Raw genomic sequence first — 17,564 nt, 5'->3', positions numbered from 1 at the left:
GATGATTATTCTGTGGCACCTAAGGTTTTGATGTGTTGAGATGACTAGATGTATGGCATTGTGGGTAAGTAGTGAGACATCAGGACTATCATCTACGTTGGAAGAACCAACTATGATTATAGATGTGGACTCATTTGAGGAGGCTGTGTAATACTAATGTTAGGACCTGTTTGGCTTCAGGGCTGAAGATCTGTAACCATTGAATGTTCCATCTTCTTTGCAGATTCTTAGTTATAGGAAGCTAGTTCTTCTTTTCCTTTGCTTTATATATTAAAAAAACCCTTGCAGTGTTTATAGGCATGTTATTTCTCGGGTGGAGTGAAAGCTTTGTTCCATTGTAGGATCTTTGAGGATCATACCTCTTTTTCACCTTTGCCTGCTGAAAAACTGTGGCAAACTTTTCAAGTGTCCAAATCAATGGCTCTGTGTTTTCTAAATTTTCTAGATCATCATCATCTGTAGTGGATTTCAGCAGACTTTGTAGTTCCTAGTTGGTAAGAGTTTCTCTTTGCTCTTCTGTGTGTTCCTTAACGTCATCCTCAGTCATTTCAAACAGCGTTCCCCACCAACTGTGTTTTGCAACATTTTGTGTATTCTTAATGACTGCATTAATATGGGGAAGCCCCTGAAATCACTGACTCTCTTACCCCATGATGGCTTATAACATGCATTGACTGTCCTGGGCTTTAGGGCATCTATAGCCTTTCCAGTAAGCACAGTTGTATCTGTAATTTGTGAAGCTCTTCAATAAAACCACTGTGGTACATTCAAGGTTAGCATCAAGACTCCATGAATTCACCCAAGGTCAGGTGGATGTAAGTCACTTTAACGCACTTGATGATGCCTTGATCTACTGATGCAGCAGTGATGTAGTTTTAGGAGGCAGAAATATCATTTGCATGTTCTTTTAGGCAAAACAAAGAGATTGGAGAGATGGCCCAGAGTGTTGTCAATTCTGAAGAAGACCTTGAGTGGCAGTCCCTTCTCTTTTGAGGTGTTCCATCACATCAGGAGTGAAGCACTGGTAGAAGAAAGCCTTCTTATGTTCTTGCCAGGACACAGGCCACCAAGTTTTGCTTTTGTCCTAAAGAACCTGGTGATCGCTTAGTAGACGAAGCCTCACTTGTTCTCGTGAACTGATGCATGACCTGACAGCACCAGAATAAGGTGATCTTTCCAGGCCTCGAACCCCAGTACCTACACTCATGGAGGAAGGTACCATTGGGCATCTTCTAGAACATGCCTGATTCATGACAATACAAGATTTACTCTGGAAGGTAGTCTTTCTTTTCTTGGTTTTATGAGCTCTTCTAGGAATGCTGTTGTTTCCCTGGCATCAGCCAATGCCATTTCTCCTGTGGTCTTCAAGTTCTTTGGCTGCAGTGTGTTGCATAGTTAGCCTAGCCAGAACTTACTGGCTTTAGACTCCTTCCTCTTGCTCTCCTCAGCCCCCTCATAGTGATGCTCATAGAGGGTGAGTGTTTTTGTTTTTTTTTTTTGAGATGGAGTCTCGCTCTGTCGCCCAGGCTGGAGTGCAGTGGTGCAATTTCCACTCACTGCAAGCTCAGTCACCTCCCGGGTTCATGCCATTCTCCTGCCTCCGCCTCCCGAGTAGCTGGGAGTACTACAGGCGTCTGCCACCATGCCCAGCTAATATTTCTGTATTTTTAGTGGAGATGGGGTTTCTTTTTTTTTTTTTTTTTTTTTTTTTTGAGACGGAGTCTCGCTCTTTCCCCGGGCTGGAGTGCAGTGGCCGGATCTCAGCTCACTGCAAGCTCCGCCTCCCGGGTTCACGCCATTCTCCTGCCTCGGCCTCCCGAGTAGCTGGGACTACAGGCGCCCGCCACCTCGCCCGGCTAGCTTTTTGTATTTTTTAGTAGAGACGGGGTTTCACCGTGTTAGCCAGGATGGTCTCGATCTCCTGACCTAGTGATCCGCCCGTCTCGGCCTCCCAAAGTGCTGGGATTACAGGCTTGAGCCACCGCGCCCGGCTGGAGATGGGGTTTCACTGTGTTAGCCAGGATGGTCTCAATCTCCTGGCCTAGTGATCCACCTGCCTCGGCCTCCCAAAATGCTGGGATTACAGGTGTGAGCCACCGCGCCCGGCCTCTTTTTTTTTTATGAGACGGAGTGTTGCTCTGTCGCCCAGGCTGCAGTACAGTGGCGTAATCTTGGCTCACTGCAACCCCCGCCTCCTGGGTTCAAGTGATTCTCCTGCCTTAGCCTTCTGAGTAGCTGGGATTACAGGTGCGTGCCACCACGCCCAGCTAATTTTTGTATTTTGAGACTGGGTTTTACCATGTTGGTCAGGCTGGTCTCGAACTCCTGACCTCGTGATCCACCCGCCTTGGCCTCCCAAAGTGCTGGGATTACATGGATGAGCCACTGCGCTTGACCTGGCTAAGTGTTTTTTCTTTTTTCCTACAACACATAAAAATGTAACGCATGTTTTATATTTACAAATAACACTATAAAAACCTGAGCTAACTAAATGACTACTAATGGGAAAGCAATAATTATAAGAAAGTACTGTTGGATGTGCAACCCTAAGAGTTATTACACATGAAATGAAACACCCCAGAAAGGCAAAAATATACCAGAGCTATACAGGATAAATAAGATTTTTGTTTGTTTGTTTTTGTTTTTTTCTTTTTGAGATGGAGTTTCCCTCTTGCTGCCCAGGCTGGAGTGCAGTGGTGCTATCTCAGCTCACTGCAACCTCTGCCTCCTAGGTTTGAACGATTCTCCTGCCTCAGCCTCCCGAGTAGCTGGGATTACAGGCATGTGCCACCATGCCTGGCTAATTTCGTATTTTTAGTAGAGACGGGGTTTCTCCATATTGGTCAGGCTGGTCTTGAACTCCCGACCTCAGGTGATCCACCCGTCTCGGCCTCCCAAAGTGCTGGGATTACAGGCATGAACCACCACACCCGGCCAGCCTTTGGAACATGTGTGGTATAAAGAGACATGTTTATGATTTGTGCCTGCACATCTGAAGTTCCTTTCTGCCCATATTACAAATGTCCCCATCCCGTATCTGGCTGCTTAAAATTCCCCGGCTTTCCACAGCTCTAGGAGGAGGAAGTATCTTCGGAGCAAGAGCTGACTCTGACCCCTTCTTCTCTGGCCAGAAAATAAGTCCTGTTTTGCCTTTTTTTTTGTTCCATTAGGTATTCTTTCTTTGTGACTCATATAAACTAGAGAAAGAACTCAGTTTACCAGGTACACTTGTATTTCATACAAATATGGGAAATCTTTATATTTTCAAAGTCTAATGCCTTGGCTTTTGATTGGAGCATTTAATTCATTAATATTTAAAGTCTTGAAGGAGAGAGCATTTCCACACTGCACAGAGGACACAGAAGGGCAAGTTGAGCTCCTTCATCCCTAAATCCTTCAATGCCCCTGCCCCATCACCAGGTGCTGATCCCACTTGTAACTGGCAAAGGGGTCTGGCTGCTCGCCGCTTGTGGAAAGAAGTCAAAATAATAACGAGTTGTGATAGGAGGGAGCGAGATTTCTTTATTATCTGTCCTAGCAGGGGAAGAACGGAAAGCAATTCCACTGCAATTTGTGGAGGGAACGCAGGAGTTTTTTTTTTTTTTTTTTTTTTTTTTTTTGAGACGGAGTCTCGCTGTGTTGCCCAGGCTGGAGTGCAGTGGCCGGATCTCAGCTCACTGCAAGCTCTGCCTCCCGGGTTTTTACGCCATTCTCCTGCCTCAGCCTCCCGAGTAGCCGGGACTACAGGCGCCCGCCACCTCGCCCGGCTAGTTTTTTTGTATTTTTTAGTAGAGACGGGGTTTCACCGTGTTAGCCAGGGTGGTCTCGAACTCCTGACCTCGTGATCCGCCCGTCTCGGCCTCCCAAAGTGCTGGGATTACAGGCTTGAGCCACCGCGCCCGGCAGGAGTTTTTAAAGAAAGAGTTTGGAATGCAGAAGAGGCAAGAGGGGCTAGAGGTACCAGGTGGCGTGACTTGCTCTGGTTGCCCCTCTTGAATTATTGTCCCATTTGGTGAAGGGACTACTTCAAATTAGTCGCAGTCAATCTTGTAGTCACTCTTCAGCTGGGTGTGGTTTCCGTCTTTGAAGTATTCTTTTGTTGGAGAGAGAATTCCAGAGGTGCCTGGTCCCTATCAGGATCCAACCCCTGAAGCTTCTAAGGAAATATATGACCAAATAAGAGAGCATGGTGTGTGCTTAATAAGTGTTTAGGTAAATAAATGTGCATAGGCCAGGCGTGGTGGCTCACGAGGCCTGTAATCCTAACATTTTGGGAGGCCGAGGCGGGCGGATTGCCTGAGCTCAGGAGTTCTCGACCAGCCTGGGCAACACGGTGAAACCCTGTCTCTGCTAAAATACAAAAAATATAGCCGGGCATGGCGGCGTGCACCTGTAGTCCCAGCTACTTGGGAGGTTGAGGCAGAAGTGTTTGAACCCAGGAGGCAGAGATTGCAGTGAGCCGAGATCGTGCCACTGCACTCTGGTCCTGGGTGACAGAGTGAGACTCCGTCTCCAAAAAAATAAAATAAAGATAAATGTGCATAAGGCATGGCAGTATAGTATGGGAAAGGAAAGAGAGTGGAGGTTCACAGCGCATTCTGAAGCTGTATTTTAGATGAGAGGTAACATCTATCCGGTTTATCTTGAAGTTATTATCTTGGGATCGGGAAGGGAAAGAGGAAAAGGGAAAGAAGAAGAAGACAAAAAAGGTTTAAAACGTGGTTGGAGACTTAGCTGCTAAGCTGCTGGTTACACCCTCTGGCACTCAGTTTCAGGAGTCAGAATCTGGCTTCTAAGCTTGGGAATATGTTTAACCTCCTGAAAGGGGGTTTCCTGCTGAACTGTGGCTATCGGAACTAATTCAGGTTGTTTTTTTTTCCCTTCTTCTGATTCCTTTATAGAAAATTGCTGCCATATAATTCCAGATTTTCCATTCATTTAACTATTTCATTGTTGATGTGTTTTTATTTTCTGGTCTGAGAATGAGTAGATTGAGAGATAAGGTGGGAGAAAGGCTTGACCATGGAGTCAGCAGCCTCATCCTAAATTCCTGATCCCTGGAGGACACCAAGCCTTCCCTCCTGCTTCAGTGTGGTTTGTGTGGTCTGGGCTCCCTACTGCTCAGAGGCCAGGGGATGGCTCCACTGGGCAGTGAGTCTTGAATTCCCAGCACACACTTGAGGGTCCCCGTCCAGGAAGGAGGAGCAGGAAGAGCGCATTGAGTACAGGCAGGAAATTCCGCTTAAATGCAAATATCCCGTGGGAGGGGTCAGGTCACAGCGCAGGGAGGAAGCCCACCCTATCAAGGGCTGCGTCTGGAACCGCTTCCTCCGGCTCCACTCAGCTGTGTAAGATCGCTTTTTCTGTCAATCAGTTCCGGGGGGGGGGGGGGGCGGAACTTGGAGCTCTACCCAATCAGTGTTGGGGTCGAGTTCGTGGGAACTGCCAATCAGGCGCGCTGCCGGGAGGAGGGTGGAGCTTTCTCCACCCCTCTGAGCTCCTGCTCCCGGCTCTGCAGCTGAGAGACGCTGGGGCAGTTCAGTGGCAGGCTCTGTCACACTGAGTCGTATGCTGGCAGCGGGGAGCCTTGGGGAGAACCCGGGACACCGCGGAAGCCGGGAAATGGTGAGTGTGCGGGGCCCGGCGTCCTGAGGCAGGGCGAAAGGCTGGTTGGAACCAGTCAAAACCGGCTGTGGCGGGACTCGGGCGTCCCCGTGGTGACTGCGGGGTCTGCGGACCCGAGTTCCCCTGGCACAGCCTGCCCTTGTTCCCCTCGGCCGCGGGGTTGGGGGTGGGGGCTGGGCCGGCAGCCGGGATCCCGGGCGTCCTGTCCCGTCTCTGCGCGACGACTACGGCTCCTGGCTCCGGCGCCCTCTCTGGGGCAGCTCCGCGCCCGCAGCCCTGCGTTTCCCCGGATTGTGCGGCTGTAACTGGCACAGGTTCGCGGTCCGAGTCACTGCACCGAGACTCCAAGGGTTGCAGCAGAAACAGTTTAATAGAGGAGTGGGGAGAAGACCCCAGATCCGCCTCCGTGAGAGGTTTGGGGATGGGGGTGTTTAGGGGTCTGGACAGGGACGGCTGAGGTGTGGGGTCGCTGGTTGGTGGGGAAGTGACGGGCGAATCCTGGGATGGGAGGTGAAGAAACCTCATTCTCCCGCTGAGTGGGTTCCCTCGTGGGGTTTTCAGCCTGCTTGGCGCCAGCCTTTCCGCTGGAATTCAAGATCTGAGAAAGAACTTGGGCGAATCGAGCAGATTCATCCCAATAATCTCTCCAAGATCTTATCCCCAGGCACAGTGGGGAAGCAGGCGGTCAGCGTCTTCTGTGACCTGACTCTCAGGGAGGCGGCCTCGAGAGGCAGTGGGGCTGAGGGTGCCTGGTTAGTATCTAACTGCAATCAGAATCCAGATTCTTGCGTGGGGTTTGTGCATGGGAGGAGCTGTGGTCTGCGGGGTCCCCAGTCCCTTCTTTTCTTCCCAGAGTGACTGATTCCTCTTCGAGTGTTTCAGAGATGAGGGTAGCAGGGTCTCAAATCCACTACCCTATTTCCTCATTCTAACTCCTCCTAGAGGTGGTAGTAACTCCCTTAGTTTACAGAGCCTTTACCCAGGCTAACTTTCCCTCCTCAACTCACAGCAACATCATGAACTCCTCCCTCCTCCGCCCCACCCGTGCTAAATTTCAGAGTCCCAGTGTTTTAATTTTCATTTTGTTTTCAGAGAGCAATGTCTGGCATTTTTTTTTTCTTTTTTTTTTTTTTTGAGACGGAGTCTTGCTCTGTCTCCCAGGCTGGGGTGCAGTGGACGGATCTCAGCTCACTGCAAGCTCCGCTTCCCGGGTTCCCGCCATTCTCCTGCCTCAGCCTCCCGAGTAGCTGGGACTACAGGCGCCGCCACCTCGCCCGGCTAGTTTTTTGTATTTTTTGGTAGAGACGGGGTTTCACCATGTTAGCCAGGATGGTCTCGATCTCCTGACCTCGCGATCCGCCCGTCTCGGCCTCCCAAAGTGCTGGCATTACAGGCTTGAGCCACCGCGCCCGGCCCATTTTTCTTTTTTAGACGGGGTCTTGCTCTGTTGCCCAGGCTGGAGTGCAGTGTCGCGATCTTGGCTCACTGCAAGCTCCGCCTCCCGGGTTCACGCCATTCTCCTGCCTCAGCCTCCCAAGTAGCTGGGACTACAGGCGCCTGCCACCATGCCCGGCTAATTTTTTGTATTTTTAGTAGAGACTAGGTTTCACCATGTTGGCCAGGCTCATCTCGAACTAATTACCTCAGGTGATCCGCCCGCCTCAGCCTCCCAAAGTGCTGGGATTACAGGCGTGACTACCTCGCCCGGCCGGCTTCTTAAAAGATTTGTGTTCCTGAACATTTCACATGTGAGAAAGCAGAGAATAACCTGACACTTATTTTGTTTGTAAACAACAAACAAAAAACCTTTGTGCCTCTCCTTCTTTTCTTTCCCCTGGGTGCGGATACCTTCCCAACATTGAGAGTCCCCTTTGGAAACTTTACGGAGTGATGTGTTCTCAGCCCACTCTCTGTCTTTTCCTGGTTCTGTTTCAGAACTGCCTGGGGTTGACCCAAGAGACACACAGCTGCCCTGTCTCTGGGAAGGTCTAGTGAATATCAGCCCCTGGGTCATTTCTCCCAGTGAGCAGCCTGAGGGGGTGGGGCCTCACAGAAAACAGCTGGATGCCTGGGTGGGATGGGAGGAATCTTCTGGTATATCATTTCTATAAAAAGCTAACCCTTGGGACAATCACCTTTTTCCTCCCCAACCCCAGTTTCCATTCCTTGGGGACACAGGCTGGTCAGCCAATTGAATGATCGTATTTGGGGGAGAAGACAGAAATGATTTCTTCCTTCCTGACTCTCAGACTAGTGAAGAGAGAAAACAATATGTAAGCACTGGAGAACCCACTCATTCCGATTGTGCAAGAACCTCCTATTCAGGTCATGTGTACATGAGCCTGAAAAGCACACAGTGCAGTATCTCATGGTGGCGGGTGATCACTTTACTGAGCAGATGGGGGTGACTAATGTCCCAGGAGATAGGATGACCTTACCTGACACCTGAATTAGACTTGTTTGTGTTCCAATCAGCACTGCTCATCTCTGAGGTTGTCACATTGAAAAGAGGTATTCACTCTTTTCAGCTTCAGTGTTTTATTAACTATAAGATGCATCCTGTTGCCGGGCGCGGTGGCTCAAGCCTGTAATCCCAGCACTTTGGGAGGCCGAGGCAGGCGGATCACGAGGTCAGGAGATCGAGACCATCCTGGCTAACCCGGTGAAACCCCGTCTCTACTAAAAAATACAAAAAAACTGGCCGGGCGAGGTGGCAGCACCTGTAGTCCCAGCTACTCGGGAGGCTGAGGCAGGAGAATGGCGTGAACCCGGGAGGCGGAGCTTGCAGTGAGCTGAGATCCGGCCACTGCCCTCCAGCCTGGGCGACAGAGGGAGACTCCGTCTCAAAAAAAAAAAAAAAAAAGATGCATCCTGTCATTAGATTGATAGAGAAAATAAAGTATTTCCACAGAGGCCAGAAATAGTTGGATTTCAGAAAACAGGTTATATGTGTAGTCATCTGTTCCTTGTTTTTTTTTTTTTTTGAGATGGAGCCTCTCACTGTCTCCCAGGCTGGAATTCAGTGGAACGATCTCGGCTCACTGCAATGTCTGCCTTCTGGATTCAAACAATCCTCCCACCTCAGCCTCCCGAGTAGCTGGGATTACAGTCCTGCACAACCACGCCTGGCTAATTTTTTTTTTGTATTTTTAGTAGAGACGGGGTTTCACCATGTTGGCCAGGCTGGTCTCGAACTCCTGACCTCAAGTGATCTGCCACCTCAGCCTCCAATTTTTGTTTAAAAAAACAACAACAGCAACAACAAAAACCCTTCATTTAATTTTTTTTTCCCCCAGAGCCTGTCAGGTAAGTTTCTCCGATTATTTCAAATGGAATTTCAGGACTTAGCAGTGATAGTATGATGAAGGAAAAATGTTTGGTCGTGCTTTCTTTATGGCTGCAGAAAAAGTGAACACATATTAACAGAAAATGTGGTAGTTGTTTGATTGAATTATAAAGATTTACCAAAACTTTAGTTTCTTTCCTTTTTAGGGTGGGGAATTTAGGACAGTGGATAACTGTTCTGTTCCTGTTATGTATCCTTGACAGATTAATGCTAAATTCTGCGGCATAGGACTTTCCAACAGCTAAAGAACTCAAATATTATTAATTTACTAAATGCCTTATGAAAGTAGTAACTAAATGGTATTTGTTGTCTGAAATGGATAGATACTTGTGCTTTTCCTATTTAACTTTATTTTTTATTTTTTTGAGACAGAGTTTCACTCTTTTTTTTTTTTTTTTTGAGACGGAGTCTTGCTCTGTTGCCCAGGCTGGAGTGCAGTGGCCTGATCTCAGCTGACTGCAAGCTCCGCCTCCCGGGTTTACACCATTCTCCTGCCTCAGCCTCCCGAGTAGCTGGGACTACAGGCGCCCGCCACTTCGCCCGGCTAGTTTTTTTTTGTATTTTTTAGTAGAGACGGGGTTTCACCATATTAGCCAGTATGGTCTCGATCTCCTGACCTCGTGATCCGCCCGTCTCGGCCTCCCAAAGTGCTGGGATTACAGGCTTGAGCCACCGCGCCCAGCTGGAGTTTCACTCTTGTTGTCCAGGCCGGAGTTCAATGGCGTGATCTCGGCTTACCACTACCTCTGCCTCCTGGTTTCAAGTGATTCTCCTGCCTCAGCCTCCCAAGTAGCTGGGATTATAGGCATGCACCACCACGCCCGGCTAATTTTGTATTTTTAGTAGAGACGGGGTTTCTCCATGTTGATCAGGTTGGTCTCGAACTCCCAACCTCAAATGATCCTCCTACCTTGGCCTCCCAAAGTGCTGGGATTACAGGCATGAGCCACCACTCCCAGCCTACCTTTATTTTTTATTTATGTATTTTTTTGAGATGGAATCTTGCTTTGGTGCCTAGGCTGGCACAATCTTGCTTACTGCAAGCATCATCTCCCAGATTCAAGTGATTCTCGTGCCTCAGGCTCCTGATTAGCTGAGATTACAGGCGCCCACCACCACGGGCGTGGTGGCCCACACCTGTAGTCCCAGCTAACTTGGGAGGCTGAGTCAGGAGAATCACTTGAACCTGGAAAGTGTAGGTTACAGTGAGCCAAGATCGTGCCACTGCACTCCAGTCTGGGTGACAGAGTGAGACTTCATCTCTAAATAAATAAATACTAAACTAAACTAACTAATAAATAAATACTAACTAAACCAAGTAACTATCCATGTAAGGCATGGGAGGGAAGTGAATGGTCTTGAGTGGGGTGGAGAGGCCTGAGGCCGGTGACTCCCAGTTGAGGCCAATCTTGAGCCTGCAATGGGAGGTTATTGAAGGCCCACTTAAACTGGTTCTTCCTGGAAGCCTCCCCCGCAGGTGTCCCAACCTGATCAGTCCAGCCATGGGAGGAGGCTTTTATACTGAGAGAAGCTACAGAGCATTAGAAAGCTGAGGCGGTTGGGGTGATTCCCTGTTTGAGGTTGTATTTCTTACTGTTGTGGGGCTGTCGCTAGACATTCTCAAGTAAAATAAATCTGGATTTAGCTAAGTGACTTCATTCTAAGGGGGAAAGCATCAAGTATAAGATCTGAGGCATCCCAGCCGGGCACAATGGCTCACAACAGTGAAACTGGGTCTCAAAAAAAAAAAAAAAAAAGATCTGTGGCATCTCTGAGGTTGGGCGGAAAAGTTCTTTTCTTGCTAAGGGAAGAGCAACCAAGATTAGAAGGAAGATGCGAAGGGGAGGGCAGGATGGAGGATGAGAATCAGATTTTTTTTTTTTTTTTGAGATGAAGTCTCGAGAGCTCTGTTGCTCATGCTGGAGTGCGGTGGCATGATCTCGGCTCACTGCAACCTCCACCTCCTGGGTTTAAGTGATTCTCCTGCCTCAGCCTCCCAAATATCTGAGACTACAGGCGCATGCCACTACACATGGCTAATTTTTTGTGTTTTTGTAGAGATGAAGTTTCACCATGTTAGCCAGGATGGTCTCAATCTCTTGATCTCATGATCCACCCGCCTCGGCCTCCCAAAGTGCTGGGATTATAGGCGTGAGCCACCATGCCTGGCCGAGAATCAGATTTTAGATCAGAGAATGTTTTACTCTGACCTAAGTCTGTTCTTCAAATGGGTTATGAAGGAGGGATTTTATGCTGGCTCAGGCTGAGGATGGGTCAAAGTTCATAGTCCTGGAGCAAGGAGAGAAACTTTTCTTTAGTTGTATTTTGTTCAGTATGATCAGCGAAGACAAAACTGCTCAGCTAATCATAAGATAAACAATGGGAATTTGGAGGTTCTTTATCTGGCCGAGTTATAGTTTAGAAAAGCGGGGAGGGGCATAATCTATGTAAGCAAAGGGTGCTTTTGTTTTGTTTTGTTTTGTTTTGTTTTGTGGCTGCTTGTCCAGAACACAAAGAACTGGGCTTGGGGAGTTGAGGTGATTTTCTGTCATCTTACTTATTTACCAGAGTTACAGGGCTTGGGTAAAATTCAGCATTCAAACCTAGCATTGGCTGATGAGCTATGCTCCCACTGCTGAGCATGTAACAAAATTCCAAGCTCCCCAAGAGAAGGTAAGAGTTAAGCAAATACTATACTTTTTCCATAAACAGTTTATGCACACTCAGCACCTGTTGTTAGTTATGTTGGTGGAGACCCTCTATAAATCCAGTGCCAGAGTACGTGAAGGATCGAACTTTGTTAACTGGCATCTGTAAATATATACAATCTCAGGACTCCTCTTCTTGCACAGTGAGTAGTAGGACTTTGTCATGACAGGAATTACAGACCCACTATAAAGTGGACATTAGGGATGATCCTGGCAATAAAATTCACTCATTTAAGTCATCAAAAAGAGACTTGTTCCTATTTGACTATTATTTATACAACAAAATTCAATTCTAGCATCAGAATTGCTGTGTTGGAGAAAGTGTGGACAGAGAATAAGGGTGGATTTACCATGTCATTGAATCATTGCTTAGAAACAATAGTATCATGCAAAGTTTATGAAGTGGGTGTAAATTTTTGGTACTGTCAGTCTCAACCTTCCTCCTTTGTACATATGGGATGTTTCAGGATTCAGTTGCCTTTGAGGATGTGGCTGTGAACTTCACCCGGGAAGAGTGGGCTTTGCTGGGTCCATCACAGAAGACTCTGTACAGAGATGTGATGTGGGAAACCATTAGGAACCTGAACTGTATAGGTAAAAATGACATTATGTCTTCACTTAGTCAATTAAAGACATTTTTTTCTTGGTCACCAATGCCGTTGAATGATTTGAAATATGAAAAGGGGATATAATTGACCCTTCAACAACACAGGGTTAAGGGGTGCCGGGTCCCCAACCAGTTGTACATATTCCTGTAACTTTTTGTTTACCACAACTTAACCTTCAGTTGACTGGTCACAAAAACAATTGATTAACACATATTTTGTCTGTCACATGTATTGCATACTGTATTCTCACAATAGTGTAAGCTAGAGAAAATAAATGTTAAGAAAATCATAAATACACAAAAATGTATTTACTGTGCATTAAGTTGAAATGGATCATCATAAATGTTTTCATCCTCATTATCTTCTCATTGAGTAGGCTGAGTAAGAGGAGAAATTGGTCTTGGTGTCCCAGGGGTAGCAGAGATTGAAGAAAATTTGTATATAAGTGGACTTGTGAGCCAGGTGTGGTGGCTTATGCCTGTAATCCCAGCACTTTGGGAGGCCAAGGCTGGCAGATCACCTGAGGTCGGGAGTTCGAAACCCACCTGAAACCCTGTCTCTACTAAAAATCCAAAAATTAGCTGGGCATGGTGGTGCACACCTGTAGTCCCAGCTACTTGGGAGGCTGAGGCAGGAGAATGGCTTGAACCTGGGAGGCAGAGATTGCAGTGAACGGAGATTGCACCACTGCACTCCAGCTTGGCGACAGAGCGAGACTCCATCTTAAAAATACAAAATAAGTGGACTTGTGAGGTACACACCTATGTTGTTCAAGTGTCAGCTATAATTCAGTGAATAAATCATGCATGATTCCATTATACATAAAATCTTATAGTGTTTTTAGAATTTTATAATAATCTACAGTGTTTTTTCTGTGTCCACCTTTTAGGAATGAAATGGGAAGACACAGACGTTGAAGATCAGCACAAAAATCCCAGGAGGAGCCTAAGGTAATTTGCACTCACAAGAGAAAGACATGTATCTGTGGAGCAATTCTTAGAATGACAGGAAATTATACAACTAGGCAAAGAAAATGAACAAGCCCAGTATAAATTTATTCCTAGAAAATTTTCTCCAGAAACATATACTTAAATGTGACATAGCTATTCAGTGTTTCCAAAAATAGTTCCCTTAGAAATAATATGAAGAATTTGGCCAGGCGCAGTGGCTCACACCTGTAATCCCAGCAGTTTGGGAGGCCAAGGTGGGCAATCACAAGGTCCAGAGATTGAGACCATCCTGGCCAACATGATGAAACCCCGTCTCTACTAAAAATACAAAAATTAGCTGGGCATGATGGTGCATGCCTGTAGTCCCAGTTACTCAGGAGGCTGAGGCAGGAGAAATACTTGAACCTGGGAGGTGGAGGTTGCAGTGAGCCGAGATCGCACTGCTGCACTCCAGCCTGGCAACAGAGCGAGACCCGTCTCAAAAAAAAAAAAAGAATTCCATGTGTTTATCATTGTCAAGAAAACAGCTGGGGTCTAGTTATCTTGTACAACATTCAGTCCTTTCACGTTCGAGCAGTGCATGAAGCCTACACGTTGCATGATGATGTAAAATGGAAATCCAGTACCTACTAATAAATATAAAGTCATTTATAAATAAACCTTTATTAATATACTTCTCACGTTTTACAGATGTCTTATCGTAGAGAGATTCAGTGAAAGTAACCAGATTCCAGGTAGTACTGTGAATGAAAAAACTCGTGGAGTAGATCCCTGTGAAAGCAGTGTGCATGGAGAAGTCATCATGGGTTGTTCATTCCTTAATTGCTACATCACGTTTGATGCTGGACACAAACCAGATGAGTGTCAGGAATATGGAGAAAAGCCACATACACATAAACAATGTGGGACAACCTTCAATTATCACCACTCTTTTCAAACACAGGAAAGACCTCACACTGGAAAGAAACGCTATGATTGTAAGGAATGTGGGAAAACCTTCAGTTCTTCGGGAAACCTTCGAAGACACATAATAGTACAACGTGGAGGTGGACCTTATATATGTAAGTTGTGTGGAAAAGCCTTTTTTTGGCCTAGTTTATTTCGTATACATGAAAGAACTCACACTGGAGAGAAACCGTATGAATGTAAGCAGTGTTTTAAAGCCTTCCGTATTTACAGTTCCTATCTAAGACATGAAAGAACACACACTGGGGAGAAACCATATGAATGCAAGCACTGTTCTAAAGCCTTCCCTGATTACAGTTCCTATGTAAGACATGAAAGAACTCACACTGGAGAGAAACCTTATACATGTAAACAATGTGGAAGAGCCTTCAGTGTTTCCAGTTCCCTTCGAATACATGAAAGAACTCACACTGGAGAGAAACCCTATGAATGTCAGCAATGTGGGAAAGCATTTCATCATCTGGGAAGCTTTCAAAGACACATGATAAGGCACACTGGAGATGGACCTCATAAATGTAAGATATGTGGGAGAGGCTTTGATTGTCCTAGTTCACTGCAAAGTCATGAAAGAACTCACACTGGAGAGAAACCCTATGAATGCAAGCAGTGTGGAAAAGCATTATCTCATCGCTCAAGCTTTCGAAGTCACATGATAATGCACACTGGAGATGGACCTCATAAATGCAAGGTATGTGGGAAAGCCTTTGTTTATCCCAGTGTATTTCAAAGACATGAAAGGACTCATACTGGTGAGAAACCCTATGAATGTAAGGAATGTGGTAAAGCCTTCCGTATTTCTAGTTCCCTTCGAAGGCATGAAACAACTCATACTGGAGGGAAACCCTATAAATGTAAATGTGGGAAAGCCTTTATTGATTTCTATTCCTTTCAAAATCACAAAACAACTCACACTGGAGAGAAGCCATATGAGTGTAAGGAATGTGGGAAAGCATTCAGTTGTTTCACATACCTTTCTCAACATAAAAGGATCCACACAGCTGAAAAACCTTATGAGTGTAAAACATGTAAGAAAGCCTTCAGTCATTTTGGTAACTTAAAAGTCCATGAAAGGATTCACTCTGGAGAGAAACCGTATGAATGTAAGGAATGCAGGAAAGCATTCTCTTGGCTCACTTGCCTTCTACGACATGAAAGAATTCACACTGGAAAGAAATCTTATGAATGTCAACAATGTGGTAAAGCTTTCACTCGTTCCCGTTTCCTTCAAGGACATGAAAGGATTCACACTGGAGAGAAGATGCATGAATGTAAGGAATGTGGGAAAACACTGAGTTCTCTCAGTTCCTTGCATAGACATAAAAGGACTCACTGGAGAGATACTCTATAAATGTGGGAAAGGATTCATTAGTTTTATTTCATTTCAAAAATGTGAAATAAATCACATAGAAGATAAGCCTCAAGAATGAAAACACAGCCGGGCGCGGTGGCTCAAGCCTGTAATCCCAGCACTTTGGGAAGCCGAGATGGGCGGATCACGAGGTCAGGAGATTGAGACCTTCCTGGCTAACACGGTGAAACCCCGTCTCTACTAAAAAATACAAAAAACTAGCCGGGCGAGGTGGCGGGTGCCTGTAGTCCCAGCCACTCGGGAGGCTGAGGCAGGAGAATGGCGTGAACCCGGGAGGCGGAGCTTGCAGTGAGCTGAGATCAGGCCACTGCACTCCAGCCTGGGCAACAGAGCGAGACTCCTACTCAAAAAAAAAAAAAAAAAGAATGAAAATACATGGTAAAGCCTTAAGATGTTTCTTTTGAATATGCTTATCCCCTAACTATTTGTAGGGGATTGGTGTGGTCCCAGACCCCCTAAGCATACCTAAATCCACAGACGCTATGTCCCTTTTATAAAATGAGATTTGCATGTAACGTATCCACATCCTCCTGCATACTGTAAATCATGCCTAGATTATTTAATTTTTCACCAACCCAAAGCTTTTGTAAAAGTAAAAATAAAAAGTAGGTTACTAAAATACCTCATGTGTTGTAAAAGCTATGTAAATAGTCATTTTATTGTATTTTTTTAGAGAATCATGAAAATAATCTTATAATGTTGAGAACAGACCCAATCATCGCAGGCCTGCCTACATAGTACATGTCACCTAGAATGTTACAATTTCTTTTTTTCTTTTTTTTAAGACAGAGTTTCACTCTTGTTGCCCAGGCTGGAGGGCAATGGCACAATCTCAGCTCACTGCATCCTCTGCCTCCTGGGTTCAAGCAGTTCTCCTGTCTCAGCCTCCCAAGTAGCTGGGATTACAGGTGCATGCCACCTCGCCTGACTAATTTTTTTTTTTTTTTTTTTGTATTTTTAGTAGAGACAGGGTTTCATCATATTGTTCAGGCTGGTCTCGAACTCCTGACCTCAGGTGATCTACCTGCCTCGGTCTCCCAAAGTGCTGGGATTGCAGGCATGAGCCTGTAATCTACAGTTTCTTTTTTTCAGCAATCATAGATTGCTTTTATTTAATGACCTGGAATCGTGTGTTAACACTTAACGAAAATCCTGGTCCTTCTTCCTTGATAACCTAAGGATGATGATGATGATGATGATGATGATGATGATGATTACAGTATGGTGCCTAATGTGATTCACTGAGGTGACTAGATGGGTGGCAGTGTAGATACGCAGTGAGACATCAGGCTCGCTTGAATCTTGACAAGATGTCAGGATGATCATCTGTGTTAGATGAACCAGGTTCTGATTGCAGATGCTGAGTTTGGAAGAGACTAAATAATACTAATGTCAGGATCTGTTCAGCATGAGGGCTGAAGATGTGTACACATTGAAAGATCTGTCTTCATATTTGCAGATATTTAGTTAGAAACATTGTAGGAAGTTGGTTATTTTTCTTTAAATATCCTTGCAGTGTTTGTTGGCATGTTATCCCTCGGGTGACACAAAGGCTTTCTTCCATTGAAGGATCTTACTTGAGGATGGCAATCTTTATTTTATTTTTTTAATTTTTATTTATTTATTTATTTTTTGTGCTGGAGTTTCATTCTTATCGCCCAGTCTGGAGTGCAGTGGCGCAATCTTGACTCACTGCAACCTCCACCTCCCAGGTTCAACCGATTCTCCTGCCTCAGCCTCCAGAGTAGCTGGGATTACAGGCATCCACCACCATGCCTGGGAAATTTTTATTTTTAGTAGAGATGGGGTTTCACTATGTTGGCCAGGCTGGTCTTGAACTCGTGACCTCAGGTGATCCACCCGCCTCAGCCTCCCAAAGTGCTGAGATTATAGGCATGAGCCACTGCGCCCTGTGAGGATTGTAATCTTTAATACTTCCACCTTGCAGAGGCTGTAGATGCCCCAAAAACTGCTGCAAATTTTTCAAGTGTC

At 46.0% G+C, this 17,564-nt stretch overlaps 1 protein-coding gene across 8 annotated transcripts; it reads left to right on the top strand.

Moving 5' to 3' along the window:
• The first annotated feature begins 48 nt into the window (after nucleotides 1-48).
• Nucleotides 49-16,191, top strand: ZNF442 (zinc finger protein 442). 8 transcript variants are annotated; one of them, XM_077977714.1, is made up of 6 exons: nucleotides 49-230; nucleotides 5,519-5,625; nucleotides 8,613-8,931; nucleotides 12,147-12,273; nucleotides 13,177-13,237; nucleotides 13,928-16,191. In XM_077977714.1, the coding sequence occupies exons 4-6, from the start codon at nucleotides 12,240-12,242 to the stop codon at nucleotides 15,549-15,551; spliced, it is 1,719 nt and encodes a 572-aa protein (XP_077833840.1). In that variant the 5' UTR covers nucleotides 49-230; nucleotides 5,519-5,625; nucleotides 8,613-8,931; nucleotides 12,147-12,239; the 3' UTR covers nucleotides 15,552-16,191. The 8 variants fall into 8 exon arrangements, 7 of the variants coding, with proteins under 7 accessions (XP_077833840.1, XP_077833835.1, XP_077833834.1 ...); XM_077977712.1 differs by lacking the exon at nucleotides 49-230 and adding an exon at nucleotides 4,371-4,537; XM_077977715.1 differs by lacking the exons at nucleotides 49-230; nucleotides 8,613-8,931 and having other exon boundaries at nucleotides 5,431-5,625; nucleotides 13,928-14,406; nucleotides 14,485-14,658; nucleotides 14,743-16,191.
• The last annotated feature ends 1,373 nt before the right edge of the window (nucleotides 16,192-17,564 follow it).

Source organism: Macaca mulatta, chromosome 19, assembly GCF_049350105.2.
Source record: "Macaca mulatta isolate MMU2019108-1 chromosome 19, T2T-MMU8v2.0, whole genome shotgun sequence".
NCBI lineage: Eukaryota > Metazoa > Chordata > Mammalia > Primates > Cercopithecidae > Macaca > Macaca mulatta.
Note: the sequence above shows the minus strand (reverse complement) of the source record. Positions and strands in the feature narration are given on the sequence as shown.

Excerpts from the sequence above, each read along its gene's own strand:
- ZNF442 (XM_077977709.1), top strand. The coding sequence starts at position 5,569 with ATGCTGGCAGCGGGGAGCCTTGGGGAGAACCCGGGACACCGCGGAAGC. Across the intron at positions 12,274-13,176 it reads TAGGAACCTGAACTGTATAG|GAATGAAATGGGAAGACACA; the intron begins GTAAAAATGACA and ends TCCACCTTTTAG. Across the intron at positions 13,238-13,927 it reads AATCCCAGGAGGAGCCTAAG|ATGTCTTATCGTAGAGAGAT; the intron begins GTAATTTGCACT and ends CACGTTTTACAG.